This window comes from Colias croceus, chromosome 4, assembly GCF_905220415.1.
Source record: "Colias croceus chromosome 4, ilColCroc2.1".
NCBI lineage: Eukaryota > Metazoa > Arthropoda > Insecta > Lepidoptera > Pieridae > Colias > Colias croceus.
In genome coordinates this window covers 9,136,237-9,163,481 of record NC_059540.1, presented here as the reverse complement: position 1 = coordinate 9,163,481, position 27,245 = coordinate 9,136,237, and the positions used below count along the sequence as shown (strand labels likewise).

Genomic DNA, 27,245 nt, shown 5'->3' with positions numbered 1-27,245 from the left:
TGAATTGTCGTTTCAATAATAACTGTCGCAGACCGCAGTGCAATTATTTAATTCTTAATAATTGTCTTGCAGGATACTGGCTGTTCCACTGTCACTTCATCTACCACATCGTCATCGGAATGAACTTAATACTGCACATAGGAACGCAATCTGACCTACCACCTGTGCCGCCAAACTTCCCCCGCTGTGGCCACCATTTGCCATCGATAACACCCCCCTACTATCCAATAATACACTAGCTACTTGCATTTCCTCCTAGAACCGAACAATAACTTAGTTAGGTCATCAAATGTACGGCGGCATGATTTAAACTTCAACGTCAAGTATTGCCATAATTTATTTTGTTGTTGAATATAGCAACATGCGACCAACTAATACGAGTAAAAATGTGAACAACTACAAATTACACCTAGAAAACCAAAGCTCCTGTTACTTTTTTCCTCCTTGTTATGCTCTTTATAATTGCTCTTTATTTTTTCTAGGCGTAGAGAATTAGTACGTTTCATTTTAACAGTTTCATCTTTGTATTATAGTTTTGTACATAATAATTAAGTGAACTCGCATAAATAAGTTTTAATGCTTTAGATATAATTTTGTTTTGTGTACAACCAAAATATCATAAATGCTATAGAATATTAACAGACGTCAAAACAATATTTTATATTCAAACTTTCAAATGATACAAAGTATTATGAAACGGCAAAAGTATTAACGTCTTAAATAACATCTTAGGTTTTTATATTGTATTTATATTCAAATTTCATTTCTATCCGAATGTTACCCAAGATTTTGAAATACTAAATATTAGTTTTATTTATATTAAGTTTATGTAAAATAATTAATGAAATGGGTGAACATTCGAATAAATATGGATCATTTTACTAATTAATATATAGATTATAGTATGTAATTTTAAAGAATATTATTTATGTTTACACGAAATTCAGCAGTGTGTAATATTTCGGCGTGGAAATATACAAATAAGATATTTATTATTCATTGCATTTTATATGGATAGAGAAAGTATATTATTAAGACCATCAAATGTGTTAGATGCGATCCTAATAAATATTTTTAATAATATTTATTACGGTCTTAAAGTCTAGCCTCACTCATTTAAGTTCGCACCACAGTCAAATGATATTATAACATAATCTACTTATTTTCACTAAATCATCATTCCGAGAAAGTTAAACTAATTTCAATCCAAACGAGGCTAACTTCATAAATTATAAATAATTTTATATTCTATATTATTCATTAGCAAAATTCAAATGGTCGCCTTACTCCATGACGTGACGGTATTGCCATGACGCGACCTTGAAATTTTATTCTCAACGCGCCTAAAGAAGTTTCACTTCATAAACTAAGAAAAAAGTTGTTCGTCTCGTTTGTATAGAAATTAAGTGGAATGCGTGTTATATTGACACAGAGTAATATTTTAAACTAAAGTATACTGCTGTGGTTGGTCCGCATCAAATATATTTATAATATTATGACAGAAAAATCCCTTAAAACTTTTTTTAATTATTATTTACTACAATGTTCATCTTCACCTCAATTTTTTGTTTTTTTTTTTAATCTTTAAATCTGCATATTTTGAGTCCATTTTACTGTTTCTATAGTTGGTAATATAATTTATATTTAGTTATGTATTATTGTTAGAAATATAATATTAAATAGCGTGATAATAAATAAAATTTCCACGTCGAAAAGAATTTTTGTTACTAGTGAATAATAGTCAATTTCAATAAAATGTATTTTTATTCACTTTGTGTTTTATTTGTCATCGTTCAAAAGATTATTGTTACAATAAATCCACTCTCTTGTATGTCTAGAATTTATTTACAGCTACAAGAACAACCTACATTCATAGAAAATTAAATAACAAGCCTACAATCTTCATAGTTTTTTTAATAGATAGACCTATTCAAGGGGAAGGGGCTATAGAGCTATTAGGGACAAAGAAAGAGAGTTTGTTTGTTTGTTTGTCGAACGCGCTAATCTTGGGAACTACTGGTCCGATTTGAAAAAATTTTTTCAGTGTTAGATAGCCCATTTATCGAGGGTTATAGGCTATATATCATCACGCTACGGCCAACAGGAGTGGAGCTACGGGGGTGAAACCGCACGGAGCACCGAGCAGATAGTAAAAAATAAACGAAATTTTCATCCTATTAAACCTTAGATCATTAAACACAAAAAAATATACAGATTCTGCTTAAATACAAGAAAAAAACGTCCTTCTTATGCGCAAGCTATATACATAATTCATGCGTAATATTCCGAGGTTAAATAACTTCAGGTTTTTTTCAGATATTCTTGAAACAATGTCATCACTTCATAGCATAAATGAAAATAAAGTCGTTCTGTGTGTCTGTCTTTTTTGTCCGCTTCCTACTTTTAAAGTTTTGAGGCATTTTACACTGTTATTTAGAAAATCTATTTCCGACGGCGACGGGTTATTAATGCAAAATCTATACATATAATAAATCTGTAGAAGGGTCAATTCTGTACATTGAAAATATTGAAAAAATAAATACCAGGGGGTGTTACTGGATCGATACCAAACCCAAATATGTGATTAAAAAAATTTTTGTCTGTCTGTCTGTCTGTCTGTCTGTCTGTCTGTCTGTCTGTATGTGAAGGCATCACGTGAAAACTAGCGGTTCGATTTCTATGAAACTTGGTATAATTATACCTTATTACCCTGGGCGTAAAATAGGATACTTTTTATCCTGGAAAAATACGTAGAAAAAAATTAATCTTAATTTTTCAGTTTTATCCATAGACGTTGTTCCGTAGAACCGCGAACACACGTTGCGTATTATTATAGGCCTAACCGTATTTGGGAATTGGGTCCAATAGATATTTATAAGATGTTATTGTCAGAGGTCTCAAAATGGAGAAATAAACCATCCACGCGAAGACCGACATCCGCGCGGACGGAGTCGCGGGCGGAAGCTAGTAAATCAATAAAGTTTGATCAACTTGTAAAAAAAATTGGAATCTACTACAATTAATTCACTGTATCACACTGCACACAGTAAATCAAAAACTTCCTTTCCTTTGCCTTATTTTAGGTAAGTTACCACAATATGCCATCTAAAGGCACGACGACATAGTATTACTATCACTGCTGAAGCACAAACAAATTATTCTTAGAGCTCTAGTCATATGAATTTTAATAAATAAAACATGACCAAGCGCATAATTATGTAGAATACAATATTATGTATATGTGAAATAAAACCCGTAATAAATTTTATAATATAGTCAAAAAAAGATACGGAGTTAGTTGAGTAGTTGTTAGGATTTCTACAAAAAGAGTGGAATGCTGTGAACAGAATTTAACTTGAAAGTTTCTTGTAACTTTATTAGTGTCGAAATTTAAATATTATGTACAAGGCTAAATATTAATTTAGCACATGAATTTACTGCGTTGTTTACTGAATAGCTGACCTGCTTCAGTATTATAATAACCCGTACGTTTTAAGCTGTAAGGTTTAAAGCGCAGTGACTCGAAAGATGGATTGCCTGGAATTTGTTGGTCAGAGGTGACAAAATACGGTTTGATTTTAATTAATATCAAAACGTATTTTGTTTCATATGTCAGTGAATAATATTCAACGATTTCAAAATCAAATATAGAAAATAGAGCAGTGTAAGAAATAATAACCAAAAATTTACCAGAATTATGACTTATGGGTAAACTTAAGTACTACAATACTATTTTTATTAGATTTTATATTACACTATATACAAAATCTAGATACTTTACGATTAAACACTAATTCTGAAATATCTATCTATCTATCAACTAAACTCATACATTTTCTAGTCTTTTATTGATAAAATTAAACGATTAAAAAATACAGGCAACGTTTCATTTCAAGGAACTTGCCTGTTTGCCACTGTTTTGCATAAATATTATAAGTATGTATTACTCGTATTTGTAGTTAAATTTGATTGAAGGAATGATTTTGTTTTCATCAATTTCAGGGAAATTATATTTTAAATTTTTTCACAAGTTGCCAATTTTCAAATGCAAACATAAAACGTTATTTGATGAAACGGGTAGCGTAGAGGCTTTTGTTCTTACTGAGCAATAGTTTTACAATTTTAAAACTAATGTTTATATACGTAACAATTTACAATTAGGTTTCACACATCTGACCATAATTACATACATTATGATAAAAGCGCGCTTCTCAATGACAACGTGAGTGAGCGATTAGTGTCTACAGCACCATGAACTTTATAGTGAACTTGTTATTTTTAACCAAGTGCAGTTTTGTACTATCAGGTTAATATCAATAGTTCGTGATACTACAGAAATGGATACAATATTGTGATGATAGAGAAATAAAAATAACAAATTAAATGAATGACTATCAACGTTATTTTCATAAATAAATAATCTAAAATAGACAAATTGTACAAATCATAGCGAAAACTAATACGTACAATATCAGAAATAAATAAATTTATAAAAAAAAACCCTAAAACCATAATGTTTCGTTCCATTATTAAAAAAAAGAAACCAGACAAAATATTATAAAAATATTAGTTATTTTTCTAAAATTTTCAGCAACAATAACCGAATCTGAAGCAGAACCAAGGATAGTTGGAGGGCATGAGGCTAAACCATACAGTCATCCGTACTTGGTGTCGTTACAGTTAAGGTTTCTGTGGCTAAGAGCACATATATGTGGTGGTAGTATTCTGAATGAAAACTGGGTAAGTCCAATAGACTTACTTAACCTAAAATAAAAAAGACGTGTGGCACACGGGGACTGCCGCGGTAAAGCTATTGCTTAACATGCCTTCAAGCCACACCTCCGCCCGTCGGAGTGGGGAGCGTGAGGTTTTTTCGTTACGGAATTTCTGGATTCGGTCCCCGCGCTCAAGGCCCACGATAGAAGCTATGCAATAGCTTAAAAAGTTGAAAAACTACTGCCTCAACGAAAAGTTCACGACTAAAATCTGTTTTTTGAGGTCGAAACAGCATTCATATATAACTTCCATGTACAGTCACGAGCAATAATATATGCCTAGGGGGCGATGTGCAAAAATATCTGTCACTAGAATAAATTCAATAATATCTGTCTGCCCGTATACAGCAAAAATATCTGACATTAGTAGGCAACATAATAAAGTGGCATCAAAATAATGTGACGAAAATGTACAGCAAATAATTGTGACAACCTCTCACGGCATAAATATGTGACATCAACTAGATGGCAATAATATCTGACACAATTTCATATTTCTGTATTTTGCATCGATTCCTCACAAAAAGCATTTAAATATGTGACATCAACTAGGAAGCAATAATATCTGACACAATTTCATATTTCTGTATTTTGCATCGATTCCTCACACAAAGCATAAATAATAAATACCTATGTGACACCAACTAGGTGGCAATAATATCTGACACAATTTCATATTTCTGTATTTTGCATCGATTCCTCACGAAAAGCATAAATATGTGACATCAACTAGGAAGCAATAATATCTGACACAATTTCATATTTCTGTATTTTGCATCGATTCCCCACGAAAAGCATAAATATGTGACATCAACTAGGAAGCAATAATATCTGACACAATTTCATATTTCTGTATTTTGCATCGATTCCCCACGAAAAGCATAAATATGTGACATCAACTAGGAAGCAATAATATCTGACACAATTTCATATTTCTGTATTTTGCATCGATTCCTCACGAAAAGCATAAATATGTGACACAAACTAGGTGGCAATAATATCTGACACAATTTCATATTTCTGTATTTTGCATCGATTCCTCACGAAAAGCATAAATATGTGACATGAACTAGGAAGCAATAATATCTGACACAATTTCATATTTCTGTATTTTGCATCGATTCCTCACAAAAAGCATAAATATGTGACACCAACTAGGTGGCAATAATATCTGACACAATTTTATATTTCTGTATTTTGCGTTGATTTCACACAAAAAGCATAAATATGTGACATCAACTAGGAAGCAATAACATCTGACACAATTTTATTTTAATTTAATATTGAATTAATACAAAATATAAATTTTATTTTAACTACGTTGTTTTAAAACATTATTACCATATAATTAATACCTATGTGCATTCGTTGTATACTACATATTGTATGTCTAGATATTATATCCTACTAGCTTAACACCCGCGGCTTCGCCCGCGTTTTCAAAGAAAAACCCGCATAGTTTCCAGGATAAAAGCTCTCATAAGCGTTAATCCAAGTTACCTTCTATGTGTGTGCCAAATTCCATTGTTTTGCCTTTTATTTGTGTGATAGAGTAACAAACATCCTTACATGATACGAACTTTCGCATTTATAATATTAGAAGGATATCATATCATGACAAAATTAAAGTATTCATATACTTATATGAATACCCACTTGGGTAGATCTATTTTATTTGAAGGTTCAGTGTAACCTTCGTGTATTATTTAGAAATTGTTTTGTTATATTTGACGTTAGCGGCGTTTGACACCTTTGATACGATTGCTCCGTTATTCATTTTCTTTTACCTATAATATTGCTATTATTTTATTGAGTATCGAAAATTATGGCAAGTTAACATATTTCATTTAAATAAATTATCGTAATTTCATTTAAATAAAAAATATTTACAAAATATAATGTGTCTTTTGTTCATATTCTTACCCCAGCAAAATACAAAACACTAATTCAATAAAAAACGTTTCGCCTTTTTAAAATCCTATCCAATTTTATCCTACTAGTCCTACTATAATCCTACTTCCTATCCTACTAATCTATTATTATAAATGCGAAAGTTTGTGAGGATGTGTATGTGTGTGTCTGTTACTCTTTCACGCAAATACTACTGAACCGATTACAATGAAATTTAGCAGACATATAAAGAGTAACTTGGGTTAACAAATAGGATAGGTTTTATCCCAAAAATCCCACGGGAACGGATACTATGCGGTATTTCTGTGAAAACGCAGGCGAAGCCGCGGGCGGAAAGCTAGTGTCACATATTTATGCTTTTTGTGAGGAATCAATTATATTTTACAATACAGAAATATAAAATTGTGTCAGATATTATTGCCTCCTAGGTGACGTCACATATTTATGCTTCGAGAGGTTATCACAATTATTTGCTGTAACATTTTCGTCACATAATTTTGATGCCACTTTATTATGTTGCCTACTAATGTCAGATATTTTTGCTGTATACGGGCAGACAGATATTATTGAACCCGTTCTTATGACAGATATTTTTGCTAATCTGCAAATGGTAATATATTTATGCTTCTGACTGTATAACTTCCATTCAAGTAAACTTTTTATTTTTAACATTTAAGTAGTTAACATAAGATTAAATAATAAAAGATTTATATATTGTTATACTCCGCTATCTAGATATTATTTTTATGAATAAAGATGTATGGCTTCTTTAATTACACCCACAACCTTAGGTACTATAATTTAATATATTTAATAATTATCTGATGGATTGCTTTCTGAAAAAGTTGTCGAAATCAGGTCGTGACAGCAGCACATTGCATCCCTGACTCGTGGTTGACAAGTTGGATGCCGATGGATGCTATCGCTGGAACTCACGATGTATCTGACTATGGATTAAAAGCACAAATCAGAACAGTCCGTTCAAGAATCCCTCATCCAAATTATGCTGGGTACGTTTTAAATTGTTTTTCTGCTAAAAAAAATATGCTCCTTTATTCATCATTGACAACTGTCTACTTTAACAAAATAAATAATATTATATCATCCTTATGACTGAAGAAGAGAAATCTCTTCTTATTCTTCAACGACATAGTAGTCGTATACATTGAATTAATAAAATCTCTTAACTAAGCTTATATCACTTCATATTTAAAGTGGTACCTATAATAGGTTCCTAATTCCTATCTCTAATCCCGTTTGAGCAATTTGGTGAGATGTAGCTCGATAATTATCTATTGAGTACCTATTCTAATTCCAATAGTCTCAAAGAATTTCTTTTTGTTTTACAGCGGCATAGGTCCATACGATATAGCTGTGCTAAAACTTGGAACGCCATTTTACTTCACTAACGAAGTGCAGCCAATAAGTCTCCCCAAATATTATGATGAATTCGAGAATAAGGCCATGAAATTAGTTGGATGGGGAGCTCTTAGCACAACAGTATTCATACCAGATTTGCCCAGCAGGTTGCAAGAAGTACAAGTGAAATACCTTTCTTATGACGGTAATTATTTTTGCATGTATAGTAGGGTAAACGCAGCTATCAACGACCCATCGAAAATCTGAAGGTATTACCGACCTATAAAAGTAATTCGAAATTTAAACGTTTCCAGAACTATTCTAGCTATAGGTAGGCAAAGTTATACACGAATGTATTACTTGAGCATCGTATACTTTAACGTTAGAGTGAGTAACTGAGCAAAAAAGAGTTAAAATGCGTAAGTTGCTGCGGGGTAGCGTGGAAGCAGGACGTGTCGTACTGTTCCGTTGTTCCTTCGGGTATGTACTGTGAGTATCTTTTTAAGACATTTACAAACAAATGACATCTATACTTTAATTTATATTACTAAATGTCAATGCATTTAAGTGTCAACTTTTCATTTCTTACAACATTTTATGAATAAAAAGTAATTTGAAACGATAAAACTTAAAATTAAAATGGGACGGTGTTAGCTTCACCAGTTTAAGTCATGGCAGGTTTCAACGACCTGTAAATCGGCAATGGCAGCAACGTAACTTTTTGTTTTATTTTCTTTTATGTTATTATATCACACTAACACAAGTGGTTTTATGGACCAGTTTAAATCTAAGCTATGAGTCTTCATAAAAATCTATTAGCGACTAAACTTTTTTGTCTAGTGTTGTGTCTTTTAGCGTTGTCAATTTATACAAAGTTATGATATTTTCGAGGATCCCTATCGAATAGTTACAGTAGTAAATCATTGTTTTTTTTTTGTTTAAACATTATGCATATGTTCATATTTTGTATGACATTAATCAATTATAATCTATTTTATAGTCTGATGGTCAAATTAATTAAAATAACCATTTTTTTATGGGTCGGTAATACAATTTAGGTTTTTACTTACATACTTTAATACCGACCCATGTGGGTCGGCAATAGCAACTATAGGAAGCTATTACCGATCGAATATAGATTGTTTAGTTTCTCATCTACAAATTCAAATTGCTTTATTTGCAGAATGTAGAATAAAGATGTTTGTATATACAGATAATATTGATCCTTAAACATTCTGCTCGTAATTGAGCGTGCAAATATATTTTTATTACCTACTTTTATGACATAATAGGTGCCTATTAAAAATTATATTTTTTTTAGGTTAAATTAACATAAAACATATAATTAGGTATATTTTTTCCAGAAATATTTAGCCACGAAAGCGGCGAAAAGTATTCAGTAAAACACAACTCGCCGAAGCAATCAATCAAATAGCATAACGAAATATCCTAGAGTTTGAAATCCTTAATTTAATATATTATGTACATATATTAATAGTATTATGTTGACAACAAAAAAATACGAATATATTTGCATTTTTATTTCATTTTATTAAGATCGGTAATCATCATCATCACTAGCTTCTATACATTCCATTGTTGGAAAAAGGCTTCCTCTCACATACGATCGGGAATAGCTGCATAAAAATCGTTAATAGCTTCACAGCCGTTTTTATGGGTCGGTAATAGCAACAATCGACTAAGTCACATTGGAAATTATTTTTTACAAGATAATCCTTTATTAGAATGTATTTGCTTCAATAAATACATTTTTTATACATAACACTAGCATATAAAATGAAATTATAAATCTTTAGAAGAACCAGTATACTTAAAAAATATGGTTGATTTTGAAATTGCCTTAGAGGGGTCGTTAATACCTGCGTTTACCTTAGCTTTCCGCCCGCCACTTCGCCCGCGTATTAAAAGAAAAACCCACATAGTGTCCGTTCCCTTGGGATTTCCGGGATAAAACCTATCCTATGTGTTAATCCAAGTTACGCTATGTGTGTACTTTTTATTGTAATCGGTTCAGTAGTATTCGCGTGAAAGAGCAACAAACACAAATCCATCTCTACAAACTTTCACATTTATAATATTAGTAGGATAGGATAGTTTAGGATAGGATTTACGTATTGGAATTTATCTATTATTTCTAAAATAAGAATAAATCAAACAAAATTGTTAATTCTAAAAAGAAAATTCGAATGAATTCGATTGAAATGAACAAACAATTTTCCATGGCATCTTAATAAAATCATTCATAATAAGTCTTCCATTATTCTGCTGATAAATAGAAACCTTATTAATTAATTATATTTGATTTTGCAGCATGTTATGATGCCATTGATAAAGTAAAGGATGTAAATGAAGGTAATCCACTGGACCCCACAGCCCACATATGCACCGGACCTATTTCTGGAGGCATCGCTGCATGCAACGGAGACTCTGGTGGACCACTAGTACAAATGGTACCAAAACCAACAGATTACGAAGGTACTGAGAACTATGATGATAACTACATAGAAAATGATGAGAAATCCAAACCCAGCAATAGATTCAATGCTAGTGATTCTAATGAAATTCCCGAAATTGTTGGAATTGTTTCATGGGGTCTCTCGCCATGTGGAATAAAAGGCGGTCCCACTGTTTACACAAGAGTTTCTGAATATCTAGATTTTATTCATGAATATATTGACCTCGCGTAGAATTTGAATGTACCCGTATAAGTTGTAAAAAGATAAGTTTGTTACGATTATTATGTGTTTATATTACGTACCTCATCAATGAAAATAAAGAAAATAAAAAAACAGATTTCGGTATTTACTCATTTATTTCGTATACTTATCATCACACTTTCAAAATAAATACAACTTATAACTATCTTATTTACAAATAACAAGCCTTTGAAATAAAGCACCTGTTACAATACATATACTTAAAAACTATATACAATAAATACGATTTTCAAAATTGTGCAGTACACAATTGGGAATATTACAACAGCAATTATACTTATTACTTTGAGTTACGTTGTTTGTTTTCTTCTTTCTTTCAAAATTATACGCTAATTTCTGTAGTAGCTATAGGACGTATAGGCAATTGTCACTATAATTATTGTAAGTAACCCTTAAATTTCTTCCACTTTCTTTCCATACACAAACACTTAAAAGTCAATCTCTTCAGTGAAGCAATACATCTGCTGGTTTATAACTGCCACAACTTGGTAACGTATCAACCACTGCCTTAGGTATTGATATGGGTGTGTTAATTAATATTGCAACAGGTAATGTAAGGCTGCATGACCTACACTCAAGCAACCAGGTCCCTCCATTATCTGGGTTGATCCTTACGATCGTAAAACCTTTGTTCGGTACCGCTATTGTGTCCTTAATTGGCGGGTTTTGCAAGTTTCTGAAATTTTAATTGGTGTTATACAGATGTTATAAGGTTTATACAGTCCTTGGCAGTTATATTTCCAATGCAATAAAAATTAAGAAACGGTCAGGTCAACAGACAATATGGATAATTATAGATGATGCAATTAAATGTGATAGCAAACAGGAAGGAACGCAATGTAATGAAGAGAATAACAGATGCCTAGTAAGAATTGTCAAAACTAAATACATATATTGAAAACTTAGTTTTTATGTTGGCAAAACATTAAATTATCAATATATACTTGACATTATAAAACAATCAAGGTTTTTGTTATTACTACATACCTAGTTACTAATCATTATTATTTAGATAGTTTCGCAATACACTTAGCTATCTACCAGAAAAGGACTACTAGATGGCGCTATTGAATATAGAAATAGAGCCTTGAGCATATTCATAACGTGGCCTTTATACTATACATATTAGTGATATTACGGTTAAAATCAAATGATCCAGCTTACTCAAAAATTTCGTCTTCTATCAAAATATCTCTTTTCCATACAAAAACTATAAAATACAAGAAACAAATTCTATTCTATTCAAGACTTACCTAACTATAAGACCGTCTTTGTCCAACTTCTCAAATTCTTTTCTCGATAAGGGAAGTCCGGCTGGACTCTGCCAAGACGCAACTACATGCATACTATAGCCGTGCATGTGAAAAGTATAAGAGTCATTGCTGTTAAAACCTGAAAATATATTTTTAATGATTAGTAGATTAAAGAAACGTTAAAAATTTATAAATGTTAAAATAACTATTGAAATCACCGAAAGACTAAAGGTAAGACCAATAACAGAATCTTAGGTACATTGAAGACATCTCGAGAACATTATTTTTGCGCGCTTAACCTACTATTTACAACCCCGAACCCAAAAGAATCTAAAAACAAATATCGTGCACATGAAATTTTCTTATTTCGAGTTTTTAAGATGAACATAGAATATAAGAATAGCACTTTAGGCTATCAGCATGATTCTCATTTTCTTGGGAAAGGGGCTCAACGCATTATTCAACATCTTTTTGCTGTTAGAAAGTATCCCTACAAAATGTACCGTCAAATTTTCATGGTTTCGTTTTATAGAGCAGAAACAATCGATAAAAAGCATCGATAGAAAAAGTTCTTACTGCTTTAGTACTATTAGCTTTATTTATGTTGAAGTTAATTGAGTGAACGGAAATTGTTTCGAAACTTATGCCTAGCTAGGTCACTACATACCTTTTCGTGCCTCTAATCTGTGCGTTATAGAATTAAACTAAGAAAACTATAATCTTAGGTATATTATGATTCGGTATTAAAATAAGATCTAACATATTTTTTACTTTTTTCACACGTTTTTATAGGTTTGTAAGTGACCTTTAGACTCGATTTCGACCCACCTTAGTCGGACAGATTAAATTCAAACTTTGTACACTTGACTAGAATCGGAGTCGATACAATAATTTTATGAATCTAAGCGAGTTTTTAGGTTTTTTTTGTAAACTCTCTTCTCTTAATAGTAATCATATCACATTATCATACAAATTGAAAAATATGATATCAAAGGAATTTTAATTACCTTCATTAACTAATATGAGTTCCACCTCTTCATTGGCAGTCTTCAAAGTCTGCAGACATTGTACATCATAATGCTTTTCTTCAGCTCCCACATCACAGACAATGTGATTGAAGACATCACGTGGTTTCAATAATAATGGTGCGTTAGGGAACAAGAAGTTTTTACGATTAATTTGGACTACACTATCTGTGAGTGCTGGAAAATTAATATTTATATTCATAATCATACACAAAATCATACAATATCTGCATTGGAAAGAAAATGTTTTTACACATATGAGGTTTTTCTACATGAAAAAGAACATTTTCTAAATAAACCCTTCTGTTAAAAAATCATCAGAAACGTGTTTAAAGGTATAAACCTTACTCCATTAGTTCATTTGTTTTTATTAAATTACAATTACGTTTATGTTACCTTAAATATGTATGAAGTTTGTTGGAAATACATAATATATGTAATAAGTTGTTCCAAAAAAAGCCGATAAGTCACTCAAATTTTACACTTTTTTAAAGATCAAGGTTAAATCAGAGTTCAAATACCTTTCTAATATGGAGCATAATTATTTAAAGTACTTACACAATGCTGAAGGATATAAAGGCTTCTTTGGTAGAGCATCACTTATATACCGATAGTCTAAATCTTCGTCTTTAACCTTAATTGCATTTTTATCTATGCCAAGGTAAAATGATTTGATTTTATTTGCGAGATTTGCGTCTTTGTTTGACAAAAGCTTCTGACCAGTGATTATATTACTAATATCGTAGTTCAATTCGGTATTCTGAAAAATATTTGAAATTTATGAATTCATTTAAATTTAAAGCACATTGTGTTATTGTGGATTCACATTAGCGCATATTTTAATTTGCATACAAATAAATCGTACAAGGAGTCAAAATATACGTTAATTATAATTATTATGCTTAAATATTTATGTTTATTTGCGACCAACGGAAAAAATTGATGAAATATTTTTGAAGTGAAAATTCTTTATCGGGGTTAGAAAAAAAATTTAGTGTAACATTTTTTCGTTACGAGTGACATTTTTCCGTTACGCGCCATCTTTTTCTTATCCCTACCACGCGTGATTCGACGTATTTCTGTAAAGTTGCATATAGTAAATTATTTTTTGAAAAATAAGGACATAAAGAAGTTTCACTTCTCACGTATGTACACTAGTTAGTACACGAACACATTTTTTTTTTATAGATTGATTAGTAAAATAGTCTTAGCTTGTTTGACACGTCATATAAAAAAAACACTTACCGGTACATTTTCTAACATTGAAGTATAGTTAAATCCAGAATAAATGAACATAGATCTAGCTTTCAAACTATCGCAAGCACTTTCTCCTTTGACTATAAGCCAATAGCCTCCACTGCTTTGATCGGCGCGAACGACGACGTCCATTCGTTCTCCTGTAATTTATTTATTTAAAAAAATGTAGATAAATAGAGTGTAAAGATCCAATCGACTAATTAGCGAAATGAAGTATCAATTTTCTACGTAAATTATTTTTTGAAAAATAAGATCATTCCTCTTCGTGTTCGATTCCTATTTAAAAGTCTCTTCATCAGTCTTCGTTTTCCTATTTCAAATCTTGCAGATAATAGCTGTTATTTGACACTACATGATTGTTTACGTCGAATAATAATCAGCCAAAACAATATTTATTGCAGCTTTATAATAAGATTATGTAACGTGACAAGAAAATATAAAGATAAGAACATGCAAGAAAACCATGAATAATGATAGTAATATTATAGAAAGTGAAATTGAGAAGAGTAAAAGCGTAACTGGTTTGTGACTATCTTGGCCTTAAACTTTGAGTGCAAGTACTCAATAAGACAACGCCTTTCTCTGTACATTTCTTATTAACTTTTTGTGACCCTTTACCTTTTAAAACATTTGACACTGTTTTGGAGGTGAAATTTTTGTGCACACCTTTTCTGTTTTTAGCATCTTATCTTTATGGTATGTGTACAAATACGTTATGTAAAATATTTTTGGAAACAATTTGAAATTCAGAAGACAATGTTTTCCATGTCGATATTACATGGTCTTATTGGGACTATTTAAATTTGGGAATCATTTCGCTCGTAAATTAAATTGTGTATTATATAATGAAATTATTCAATCAATCCTGTTATATTTTTAACCATTGCTGACTAATTAAGTTTAAAATTAAACACTAAATAGGTGATATAGAAAACAGCTCTATATTTTTTAATTCTATAGTCTGTATTCTTACAAATTAAGGATCTAATATATATAAAATGTTATATATGCATAACCGCAATATAAAATGTTAATTAGTTTTTTGAGGTACCTTAACCACAGTATAGCAATTAACTATACTGAGATGAGCAAAACAGCATGACTCTACTGGACTGTGGTCATCAAAATGATGTTACTAAGTTTCACTGTCGGTAATAACTCGTGACGTAGTTATCGCTTTCATTTTTAAATATTATTGCAATTTTTAAAGCAGTGATTCTTTACTTTTAATGTTTGCAAGTCTTAACTTTATGGTAAGTAAATATATTTAAGTATAAATTTATACGTTGCCTGTGATATTACGAAATATTTTAAGGTAAAAACTTTATCGATATATTTTTAACTAAATAAAAAGAACTAAAACTATAATTACATTCTAGAAAAAGAAAGAAAAAGGATAAATGTCACACTGGTTTTAAACCTATTTATATAAACAGTCTGTTGACTGCATCTTTTTTTATTATTCTGCGTAAAATTTAATGAAATGACAACTACGTACGTACGTACTACGTATCGTATATATGCAAGTTATTAAGTAAATAGTCCATTAATCATTATTTATAAGGCAGATCATGTAAACGAGGAACTAAAAGTGTTTAAAAGGTGAAGATTTTACGTAATTTTTCACTTCCTTCAACCAAGCTAAATGTCATAATGTAAAGCCGTTTCAAAACTGAAATATGACTTCGTGTAACACGCCATACGTTACGTTACTTTTCAGCAGCGGTTTAAATTAGTAGCAACAAATAAATTCATTTAAGCGTCCATATAATATATGAACAATAAGGTAATTACATAATATGTATGAGTATAGGAAAATAAGCTTGACCCACTCATAATTCGTTACACGGTTAGTATTATTTAATATTTTTTGATAAATCTTAGATTTATTAATACTTATATTATTACTTCATAAATATTCAATACCAATGCAAATACTCTAATAGAAATTAAAATAATTTTACAATTGCACAAAAAGTATTGTTTCTCATTTTGTAAAAGAGTGTTTTTCTTAAAATGGCAATACATAAATGGGAATAATCTTTCAATTTAATTAAATTAGTTTCGCTTGTTATCGATCCATACAATATTCTTACATAAGTTATCTTAGTTTTAATAGCCTCTACAGAATAACGGCAGTTCTCAATTCTTAACATATATTTTCTTTATATTATTCTTCACTAACCTCTGGTATATATAGCAATGTAATTCATGATTAAATAAAAAATAAACAATTCATTGAACCAATTACCCTGACCGTAACCTGACCTTTTTATATGAATAATCAAAAGCAAAACGATTCAAAAGCAAACAAAAAAAGAATTCAAGTTTTGCTTCATATTTGTCGATTTTGTCAAGAACCAGTTTAAATATCATGCTGAAAATATCATGAACGTTCATAAAATGATTATCTCGATATATTTAAAATGAGATAATTTTTGAATGAATTGTGAATTAAATTTTACGCACGGAAACTAAGACCAAGATGCATTAAAGATTATTATTTAGAAATTAGATTATTATTTTTTAACCATCACGTAGAACATTTTCAATATGACACGTATTTTTCTAAATGTTACATAAGTGTCTCAAAGTGAGAACATTTCTAATTTCATAGGCGTTTTAAAGTCGCGTGTTCTTTTTACTGGGAACGCTTTTGTTTTTGTGTATTAAAAAAAAACTATTTATGATTTAGCTTACTTTTCATTTTATCACATAAACTGGATGACTTACCAGGATAAATTTTAACAGCAGCTGTAGTGACTGGTTGGACGGGTTTCCCGTCGCTGGCCACAACTGTCATCAAATGGTCATTAATGCTGACCAGTATGGGACACTCGATCCCAATCGCGTTTATGAGCCGCAATCGATAGCCGTATGATTGCATTACGAATAATCTAGAAAATATTGATTGAGTTAATAACCTACAGACAGACAGTTAGTATTGGTATTTTATCCTTGTACCTTATGGTATATAGGTACCAATATAGTCTACAAGTAGGTAGAGCTTTGAACTGAGCGATGGTTTTGTATTAAATACATGTGTTATCTAGTGGAAAATAATGCAGTCTAATCCTCTCTCCTACATGTGAAAGTTATGCTTGCAACATCTACGTCAATTTACCATATGAGTTCAATAATTTTTGAACTCGAAGTTGTTCTACTTTGAACAAACTGTCTTAAATCTTCACACTTACTTAGTTCCCGTGACGTCTCCGTTTATGACTAGACTACTAGGTGGTATATCGTTTATAACATTCAAACTTGCTGAAAGGAGCTCTGGGAACCTCGCCCCGATTATAAGAGTGTGCTCTAGGCTTCTATCGTAGTCGTATAGAGAAGAATGAGGCTCCATAGGCTGTGGCTGGTCTACTATCAGGCTGCCATAGACACCGTCGCTTTGATGAGCCACTAGAAAGGAAACATACAACTATAGATGTATTAACTTCTAAAAAACTGTTATGTTATTGCTATTTATTATGTAATCTTTCCATTAATCTTAACTCTCTTTTTATCAAAATGAACATACCAATTTATCATCTTTTTTGTCTACTGACGTAAATTCGAGGAAACGAGTTTTCAAAGCAAAACAACGACTATATACAATGTTCTTCCTTTAATATTTTCGTTCAAAATAAAGATAAAATAGTAAAAAGAAGAGTAATCTTTCTATTTATAATCCTCATTAACATCACACAATATCTCAAATAATATGAACCAAAATACAGTCTTTTCATGATACTGATAAGGTTCCTAAATTCAAATTGTTATATTTGGCATTTGTGATTCCAACTTGCATCACCACGAAGTTACAAAATTGTGAGATGAAGATGTAACAAACAATCAAAAACGCATTTACTTTCTCTAGCGCGAATGTTTCACTTTCTTCGGTCTATTTTACATCATTGTATTAACTTAACGCTAAACATCAGCTATCGGTTTATGCAATGAATAATATATTTTTCAATTTAACATAATTTTTAATCAATTAATATTTTGAGGAAAATGTAGGTAAGTTTCGATACTCGTTTAATAGATTTCATAAATCGTATTCCTATTTAAAAATTACCTGAGTTAGCATGATAGAAGAATGTTCCTGGAGACGACGCCTTAAACGCATATTTATACGTAGATCCATAAGTAATAGGACACTGGGTGATCATTGGAACCCCGTCCATGTACGGCGTTCCGCGCTGTTCCAACCCATGCCAATGAATGGCTAAATCTTGGTCCGGGATCTTATTCTTAACTTGGACAATGATTATATCATGAACACACACATGTATAGCCGGTCCTGGACTCACACCGTTGATGGTAAGGGCTGGACCATCGTCCTGTAGTGAAGGCTCCACGTCGAATTTATAATAGCATCTACGAGGTTTCACGTTGAACTTGCAAGGTCGATGGCATGATTTGTCTGCAAAGGTTTCGTATTTTGCAATGTCCGTAAATATTGTGGGTATTGCGGACATTAGAAAATATAATTTTGCTTTTTTTTTTTTTTTTAGGCATTATTTTTAAAATATAGGAAAAAGAAAGAAAGGCAGATCCATATTTCGTTAGTCAGACGCTATAAAGAAAATAGCTGGCGAAAATGTCTGGCGCGAAAAATAGAGCATTAACTGCAGCCTGGAGGAGGACTTCATTATTAATTGAAGTAAATACTTAGTTCTCCCTTAAATTACATTTATTTATAGGTCTAATTATTTTAAATAAATAAATTGCTCGATTACATATCTATAATTATTTATATACAATTAATTTCCTTTGGTTCTGTTAAAACAATTTATTATTTACCCAGATTATAAAATTAACTCAATCGAAACTGCATAAAAACAAATACTTAATATTACTCACCTGATTTCTGTGTAGTATCGGTCAGAAAAATCGTATCACTCGTCGGTGCGAAGCTTTCCAAAGAAGCCTTACCATTGTTACTAATATTAGCAATAACAAAAAACCAAAAAACAAACAACTTCATATTGTAAACTTCACTAGAAAGCTATATCGACATGAGCATGGTACCACTACGAACGATGTATGTAAACAACACATATACAGATAACAGATGCAGATAATATAAAAATTAAAGAATAGTTAGTATGCCGGTACACACGTGTCGTTCCTCCGACGACTCTGACTCACTAACTGCGCCAAACAAGGCAAAGCCAAGACGGGCTGAATTCAGAAGCGAGGAAATACCTTTCTAGTTTCCTCGTGTGTTTCTTTTTAAATACACATGCAGTTGGAACTTCTTTTACATATTATTTAATAATAAATATTTAACACATTATTTAAATTCTTTTTAGACCATTATAAATTTTATGTTTGTTTTATGACGAATGAAGATGCTGAAAACCACAATAAGAACGATAGAAAATTTAAAATTAAGAACAATAAACACATATGAAAATTAAAAAGTAGAGCTACGAAATATACTTAAGCCTTAGTAAACATTTTATAATGCATTTAATTATTTAAGAGAGCTAGAGCTCGAGAGAGAGATAGAGCTCAAAATAAAATATTCTATTGTATATTTTTTTTAATAATAAATTAGTCCACTCATGTAAGTAAATGAAAAATAATACATATAATTCAAGAATAAAGATATTTTATAAAGGTATTTAACTGCATTAAATGTTATAATAAGTAATAACGCTCCAATAAACGAAGAAGAGATTTGAGCTGATTCGTTTTGTTTCTTAACTGAAACCCGAGTCGACATTATTAGGGCAAAACATTGCAAGTCCGTATGTTTAGAAACATTATATAATACGTAATGGCGACATAGAAATGATCGAAATACATCCAACTTATTGAAATAAGGGTTCGCGAAGTTTTCTATTGAATTTAGAAAACTTTCAGGTGTTTCTTCTTATGTGGATAAAATTATATTGTTACTAGATTTCCGCCCGCGGCTTCGCCCGCGTTTGCAAAGGAAAACCCGCATAGTTCCCGTTCCCGTGGGATTTCCGGGATAAAAACTATCCTATGTGTTAATCCAAGTTACCCATATGTGTGCTAAATTTCATTGTAATCGGTTCAGTAGTTTTTACGTGAAAGAGTAACAAACATCCATACATCCATACATCTAATCCATCATATTAGATATATTAGATGATAGGTCCAGACATTAATAAAAGCCATTATAAAAGCCCAAACATTATTGCCATGGTTGCTCCGTAAAATGTAGATACATTAAAATTTATATTATAAAGTATCACATATACAGAATACTGGCCTTGTTTAGTGGGACAAGGGTAAAGTGGAAAAGAATTATTATTGTATAGAAAACGCATGTAGAGCAGTAGCTCTATTTAGTCATTAGTGAACTTAAGTAGTGCAAACTTATGCACGTTGCCATTTTCTTCTTTCGATTCTAATACTTACACCATGTTTGATTATATATTATATATTTTTTTTAATTTTGTTATTTTTTAGAAAATCATATCTATTATGAAATCGATATATCGATATATGATAATATAACTACGAAATTATAAATGATTATGATACTGTGATGGTAGGATGATAAAATACGAATTTATCTTTTTGCTTCAGAAAATGCAATAATTACCAAATATATTTTGGATCAGAGATAATCTAATAAACTGTCAATACAATAGTTTGGTTAATTCAAATTAAGAAATAACGCAAATAATAACATCCAATTACCTACCAAAGATTTTATCAGTAGTTTATCAGCTAGTTTCGTATATTAGTTTTGCCTTTGTTACAAAGATCACTAATTGCTGCAACGCCGAGCGAACCGAAAGCGGTCCAATTTATATTACAATTGATTCTACGATTCCGCTATATTAATTTACTTTGTATCATTTGGCACTATAGAGCGATGCATGAAAATACTATTGAAAAAGGATAAAGGTAAGGATTTAACTCAGTAATAAATATTTATAATACACGTAGGTCAAATAAATCAAACAACAAACAGCGCGCGCCATAAAAACCTGATTTGTTTTTGTTAATCATAACTGGTTTATATGCTAAAAAATATATCAAAGCAGTGAATAGTGAATTTCATTTTGATTATATTTATTTTATAATTTAATCTATCAGAATTAAGAATTATCCTATATATTATCATCTAACATTTAGCAAAATTCTGAAACAATTATGCATTTTCTGAAAATCCCTTGTGAGCAATTCATGATGTTGTTTGAAAATGCTGGAGTATAACAGCGATTGTGACATGATGCCATTATAATTATCTAATTTATCTTGATGTAATCTTTACAATTCATTAGATGAAAAAAAATCAAAGACAAAAATTAAGGTGCGTGAATTTATTAATATTCAAAATTCATACGAATGAGAGAGAAAGAGAAGAATTTCAACAATTGATAATAAATTGTGCTTTGGTAATTACCTTTAAAAATAAACATTGTTAGAACTACGATATAAGCAAGTATTGAAATACATAAAAATAACTGACATGTGATTAAAATTTAACAACAGTGACAAATTTGAACATCGTTTGCAATGTAGTTGCAAAAGTGTAAATATTTACAGGTATTATATCGGCTGCTAACAATTGAATTGGTTTCTGAGCCTCCAATAGTAGAAGGTACACAATCTTTTTCTCCTTTAGGTCAAACTTTTCCCAGCCACAAGCATACACGGATCTCTCAAACGATTCTGAAGCGTTTATCAATTTCTGACCAAGATAGCAATACAAAAAGAATACGAGAAAGCAATATATTAAAATTGGGGCAAATTTTACCCATTCCTGGAGGGGTAGATAGAAAAATAAGCTGATACACACTGCGTTTGAACCAAAGTTGACTCCGAGAGGTACGCTGTATAAAGATTTTAGGTTGTATGTAAGGTCCACGGTCAAAGCGTGACGAGCGACGAGTGCTGGCAGTTTTTGTTCTACCAGATCATTATGAGTTTGGTCATATACAGGAATATCCAGCAGATACATCTCCTCTGATAGCATTTGGTACATGACAGCCGTGTGAGCTATGAGGAACAGTAGGAGAGCTTGATAGTTCAGAACTACTGTCATAATACAAAATTCCTGAAGGCAAAGAATTGTCAGACATACTTCCCGGTTTGGTGATGCGGTTAGGGGTTCCAATCCTGAAAATAAAGTTCGATCAATATAATTTTAAATTAGATATTATCTATTAGGCTTGCAATCTTAGAACTAATCGTATCACTTATATTATTATTTCAAATATAAATTTTACTTTAGCTTAAATACTGTAAAAGTACCAACATAGTCATTCAGTCATACAAGTCAAATTTTCTATAGAATATTTGATTAAATTTTTCTAGATCATTCTTGACTTTGTAAATATGTACCTAGATACCTATAGAAAAAAAACTTTAAAACATTTTCCTGCTTACCAACACAAGGTGTCATTGAGTAGTAATCATTAGTAACATCAACACGATGAGGTAAGTAAATAAAAAATGCATCCACTAAGTTAAATCCATAAAAAATAAATACAATTATTTTCACGACTGAGAGAAGTTTCTCATACTTCTTCGTGAGACACAATGTTTCTCGGGTCAATGTATCATTTTCATTTACTTGCTTTAAAACAGTCTTGAGTAGAGGCCTGTGAAAATAAGATATTATCATTTGCTATTGCTGCATAAGTATCATGTTTATGGCTTTATAAGTTCCTACTAGCATTCTACCCACGGCTTCGCCCGCGTAGTTTCTGTTTCCGTGGATCTTATGTCTTTTCTCAGGTCTCAAACAATTTCGTACCAAATTTCATCCAAATCGGTACAGTGCTTGAGGCGTGAAGAAGAGACAGATAGACAGAGAGACTCAAAGTTACTTTCATTTTTATAATATTAGCTAGGATACAAATTCAATAGTCGGAATTCCATTGCCAAAGTATTATAATACATACTTGCCTTTTCATGATAAACCAGTAGCTATTATTCACGGTAAGCGCAAAAATAGAGATGTTCACATAGCTCTTGATGAAGTCGCCAGCTCCCTCCGCATACTTTGCCTGGTAGACCACACTGCCCACGCCATAAACGTAGAACAGTAGAGACAAATGGACGATCCAGAATGGTGCTATTGCAATAATAGAATATGAAACTCAACCTTGATACTCTGATATCCGATTACCAACAATACCGCCACGGTCACATCCGTGCGTAAAAGGGAAAATCTATTTGTATTATAACAGCACATAGCAGTTCAAAAACTATTTATAAATAAAATATTTATTATATATAAAGAGTGTTATAGAATCATGCAGTTTTTTTTTAACTTAAAATTAAGTAAAATGCCAATATATTAAATATTAAAAACATCAATTCTATACATAGTCAATAAAAGATTACCAAAACTTTTATCTTTGTATAGAGAAAATCCAACCAATTTCGGCACGACGTTCACTAGCCAAATCAAATTATCAACTCGATTTCCTTTCAATCGGGACTTAGTTTCCAAAAAACATTCTTTTAAACAACGATAGAGACCCATTTTAGACGTAAGGTAGTGATGCACTTCGACACTATAAAAATAATGGCATTGTATGTGGGAACAAATAAATGTAAACGCCGAATGCGAATAATATGTAATTAAATGAAACATATTATCGCGTTTGGATTCGGTTATTTGGACGTGATTTTATTTTTGTTTAAAAAAATGTAGCATATCATAGAGCATATGGGTCAGATAATGTGGTCAGGACAATCACCATATTTACAACACTGTTAGATCCCTAAGAACCTAATATTGTGTTCTAAGCCCTACTTACAAGTTTAGTATTCTTTACATCCCCTAGATGTAAAGAATACGCAAAAGAGGCTCTTTACTTGAAGACTGTTGGAAAACATCGCAAGTGATCGTCGTTTGAAAAATTTGGCTTATTTGAAATCAAATTACGACGTTAGTTAGGACTATAAAATTGTCTAAACTTCTAGAAGTCACTTATAATTAATTATTAAGGACATAACTAACTCGTGATTGCGTTAAACATGCATAGATATAATATTATGTAGAATTAAGATTTACCTAAAAAAATTGCATCTTTAGTGCTTAAAGGAAATATATTCTGGTACATCTTATATTTTGAACTTAGGTATTATTATAGTTTCAATAAAAACAATAGTGTATTCTTATTTTTTTCCTTAAATATTGTCGTAGGTAAAATAGGTTTGTGTTCATTTCAGCTTGAAAAAAATTGAATTTGAAGTGTATATTATACTATAAAAAATGATAATATCCAACTAGATATCATAAAATATAGTAGATAGAAATATCCTACGATCTCTTAACTTTCCTCTGCGGTAGATATTAGATATTTTTTATTGTGTCACAATAATATGCAACATCATTAAACTTTATTACAACAAACAAACTTTCTAAATTATCTCCGGTATATATATTTAACAAAAAATCGCAAAAAATATATAATTAAAAGCACAAGTGTCACTTTTCACCATCAATTAACCGCCCATGATGTATCATTATAAATGTGACACTCTGATAGCAAATACTGTTATTTATAACGAACATTACATTAAAAATATAGTCGATAATTATACACAATTTTAGGGTTCCAAATTGAACAAGAACTCTTCGGTTAACTTAGCATGCATAATTTAATAGGGCTTTCTATATCTTGATAAATAAGAACAAAATCATTACTGAAAAATTATTATCTGAATCTAATGTAATTGTAAGAAATGATATTCTAAGTCGCTATTCCGTAAGAAGATAGAAAAATTACAATAAAAACATCGTAACCCAGAACTAGTCTCTATATTTTAACTTTATTATGTAAAAAAAATCTACTTAACTAATTTTTACTATGTTAACATCGTAATTCGCAGAAATGATAATTAGTGATAACTAACTGAAGTTTTTTGGATATAGCATTGTAATTATTAAATTATATATTATATTATATATATAAGCTAATGAATCATACAACTGGGTAGTACGATAGATAACGCAACAAAATGACCGCGAGAGCATTGACGCAAGCGCGTAGCGTGCGAGCTGACGCTGTTTAAGGAAGCTCAGGCTGCAGGCAGAAAATTGCAAATTCAAATTCGTTTATTGAATCAAACTTAACCTAACCTTAGAGCTAAATACATCGCAGTCCGAAAAGAACAGAGCAGCGGGCATGTTGTACATTTCTATTGTAACTTTACTCTTCACTCATAATGGTATATCAAGTGAGTATTTTATATTATTTTATTTTTTCTTTTATTTTTGCTGTTTATCGACAGCGAAATATAATTTATAAATTCTGTGTTCTAGGTATCCAAGCGGAGGAAATAGAAGAACGAACAGCGGGTGTGTTTAGTAGAATGATACCGATAATGATACCGATTAATCTGGCGCACCTAGAACAACCGTTTCAAGATGGGATACCCGGTGATGGAGGGAATATTGTACTGGGAGCCCAAACTTATCAGAACGGTATGACTTTTAACGTCGATCCAAATGGCCCGAACATATTTGGAGCATACACAAATCACGTAAATCAAAATTTCAAATTCGTGGGAAATCAAAACCAAGCACAACCGAATGGAGGTGGAATCCAATATGGATCCTCAACTGTGCAGATTAATAATCATTATAAAACCAGAAAGTATGCCAGAAACTCGAATGAACCACGTGGATATCAATCAGGTCATGCGCAGCCTGAAGTCAACGCCGAAACAGAAAAAAAGTCACAAAATACTGCAGAAAGTCAAGCGTATGCGGCACAACCCAACTCATCAAGTAAACACTTAAGTTTATCATTTAATAAATTTTGTGTATACTTTTCAGTTGTACTGTTCAAATATTGCTTGTTTTAGAACAATAATATTAGTACATATTATACCTAAATTCTGTGGTAATAATTGTTTAATTTTGTAGGTAACCGTATATATCTCGATATTTTACAAGGCTTTTAGAAATCTTGCTGTAAGATTGATCAAAAGACTGTCTTGCATCGAAGCTTAGGTTGTGTGATAAAACTGAGTCGCAAGACCATAGAGTTGTTAACAAGCGACTGGTGTGAAAATTTTCTAAACACGATGACACCAAACACGACGACGTTATCTTGCTTCGGGGAATTCATTTTTTTAAATATTATTAAAATAAATTCATTATTTAACAACAAACAAGGATAAATTTTATCGACTGTTCGAATTCTTCGGGAAAAAAAACAAATCCAACCGGAAATATCCAGTAATAACTTAGTTTGAGTGATTGGATGAATGTTCCATCTTCGTCACATCTATAGCTTCCTTTATTGAAATACTGTGTCTATAGCATGATGTTTGAATCATTCTATTTCTCAGTCGTATCGGGAGCTATACCACTATAAAAAAAATAAGAAGATGATTATGAATCATTCTGCTTTGAATGTAAATTCCACGCAGATAAGATCATGTACCTATGACAATGGTCGTGTTTATATAGATAGTATTTTTCTTACTCGTTTTATTCACTACTAGCTTCCGCCCGCGACTCCGTCCGCGCGGATGTCGGTCTTCGCGTGGATGGTTTATTTCTCCACTTTGAGTAGGTACCTCTGACAATAAAATCTTATAAATATCTATTGGACCCAATTCCCAAATACGGCTAGGCCTATAATAATACGCAACGTGTGTTCGCGGTTCTACGGAACAACGTCTATGGATAAAACTGAAAAATTAAGATTAATTTTTTTCTACGTATTTTTCCAGGATAAAAAGTATCCTATTTTACGCCCAGGATAATAAGGTATAATTATACCAAGTTTCATCGAAATCGAACCGCTACTTTTCACGTGATGCCTTCACATACAGACAGACAGACAGACAGACAAAAATTTTTTTAATCACATATTTGGGTTGGTATCGATCCAGTAACACCCCCTGCTATTTATTTTTTTCAATATTTTCAATGTACAGAATTGACCCTTCTACAGATTTATTATATGTATA

At 31.3% G+C, this 27,245-nt stretch overlaps 5 protein-coding genes across 6 annotated transcripts in view; 3 read left to right on the top strand and 2 right to left on the bottom strand.

Moving 5' to 3' along the window:
- Positions 1 to 1,770, top strand: part of LOC123690939 (laccase-2) — a 60,364-nt gene extending 58,594 nt beyond the window's left edge. Inside the window, exon 9 of the mRNA XM_045635099.1 lies at positions 73 to 1,770. Within this exon, the coding sequence (XP_045491055.1) occupies positions 73 to 239 (167 nt within the window). The 3' untranslated portion in view covers positions 240 to 1,770. The remainder of the gene's footprint in view (positions 1 to 72) is intronic.
- A 2,417-nt stretch (positions 1,771 to 4,187) lies between these two features.
- On the top strand, positions 4,188 to 10,804 carry LOC123691133 (lectizyme-like). The gene is made up of 5 exons (XM_045635374.1): positions 4,188 to 4,306; positions 4,592 to 4,740; positions 7,545 to 7,696; positions 8,036 to 8,250; positions 10,377 to 10,804. The coding sequence occupies exons 1-5, from the start codon at positions 4,252 to 4,254 to the stop codon at positions 10,751 to 10,753; spliced, it is 948 nt and encodes a 315-aa protein (XP_045491330.1). The 5' UTR covers positions 4,188 to 4,251; the 3' UTR covers positions 10,754 to 10,804.
- Positions 10,805 to 10,859: 55 nt separating this feature from the next.
- LOC123691131 (laccase-2-like) lies at positions 10,860 to 19,453 on the bottom strand. The gene is made up of 9 exons (XM_045635371.1): positions 19,176 to 19,453; positions 18,388 to 18,735; positions 17,516 to 17,729; positions 17,052 to 17,215; positions 14,307 to 14,458; positions 13,620 to 13,821; positions 13,044 to 13,238; positions 12,037 to 12,175; positions 10,860 to 11,459 (listed from the first exon to the last, which is right to left on the bottom strand). The coding sequence occupies exons 1-9, from the start codon at positions 19,297 to 19,299 to the stop codon at positions 11,228 to 11,230; spliced, it is 1,770 nt and encodes a 589-aa protein (XP_045491327.1). The 5' UTR covers positions 19,300 to 19,453; the 3' UTR covers positions 10,860 to 11,227.
- Positions 19,454 to 21,607: 2,154 nt separating this feature from the next.
- On the bottom strand, positions 21,608 to 23,796 carry LOC123691132. The gene is made up of 4 exons (XM_045635372.1): positions 23,655 to 23,796; positions 23,214 to 23,382; positions 22,692 to 22,906; positions 21,608 to 22,421 (listed from the first exon to the last, which is right to left on the bottom strand). Exons 1-4 carry the CDS (start codon positions 23,794 to 23,796, stop codon positions 21,778 to 21,780), a joined length of 1,170 nt encoding a protein of 389 aa, XP_045491328.1. The 3' UTR covers positions 21,608 to 21,777.
- A 1,514-nt stretch (positions 23,797 to 25,310) lies between these two features.
- On the top strand, positions 25,311 to 26,168 carry LOC123691306. Of its 2 annotated transcripts, none has more exons than XM_045635633.1 (2): positions 25,311 to 25,499; positions 25,594 to 26,168. In XM_045635633.1, exons 1-2 carry the CDS (start codon positions 25,448 to 25,450, stop codon positions 26,127 to 26,129), a joined length of 588 nt encoding a protein of 195 aa, XP_045491589.1. In that variant the 5' UTR covers positions 25,311 to 25,447; the 3' UTR covers positions 26,130 to 26,168. The 2 variants fall into 2 exon arrangements, with proteins under 2 accessions (XP_045491589.1, XP_045491588.1); XM_045635632.1 differs by having other exon boundaries at positions 25,585 to 26,168.
- The last annotated feature ends 1,077 nt before the right edge of the window (positions 26,169 to 27,245 follow it).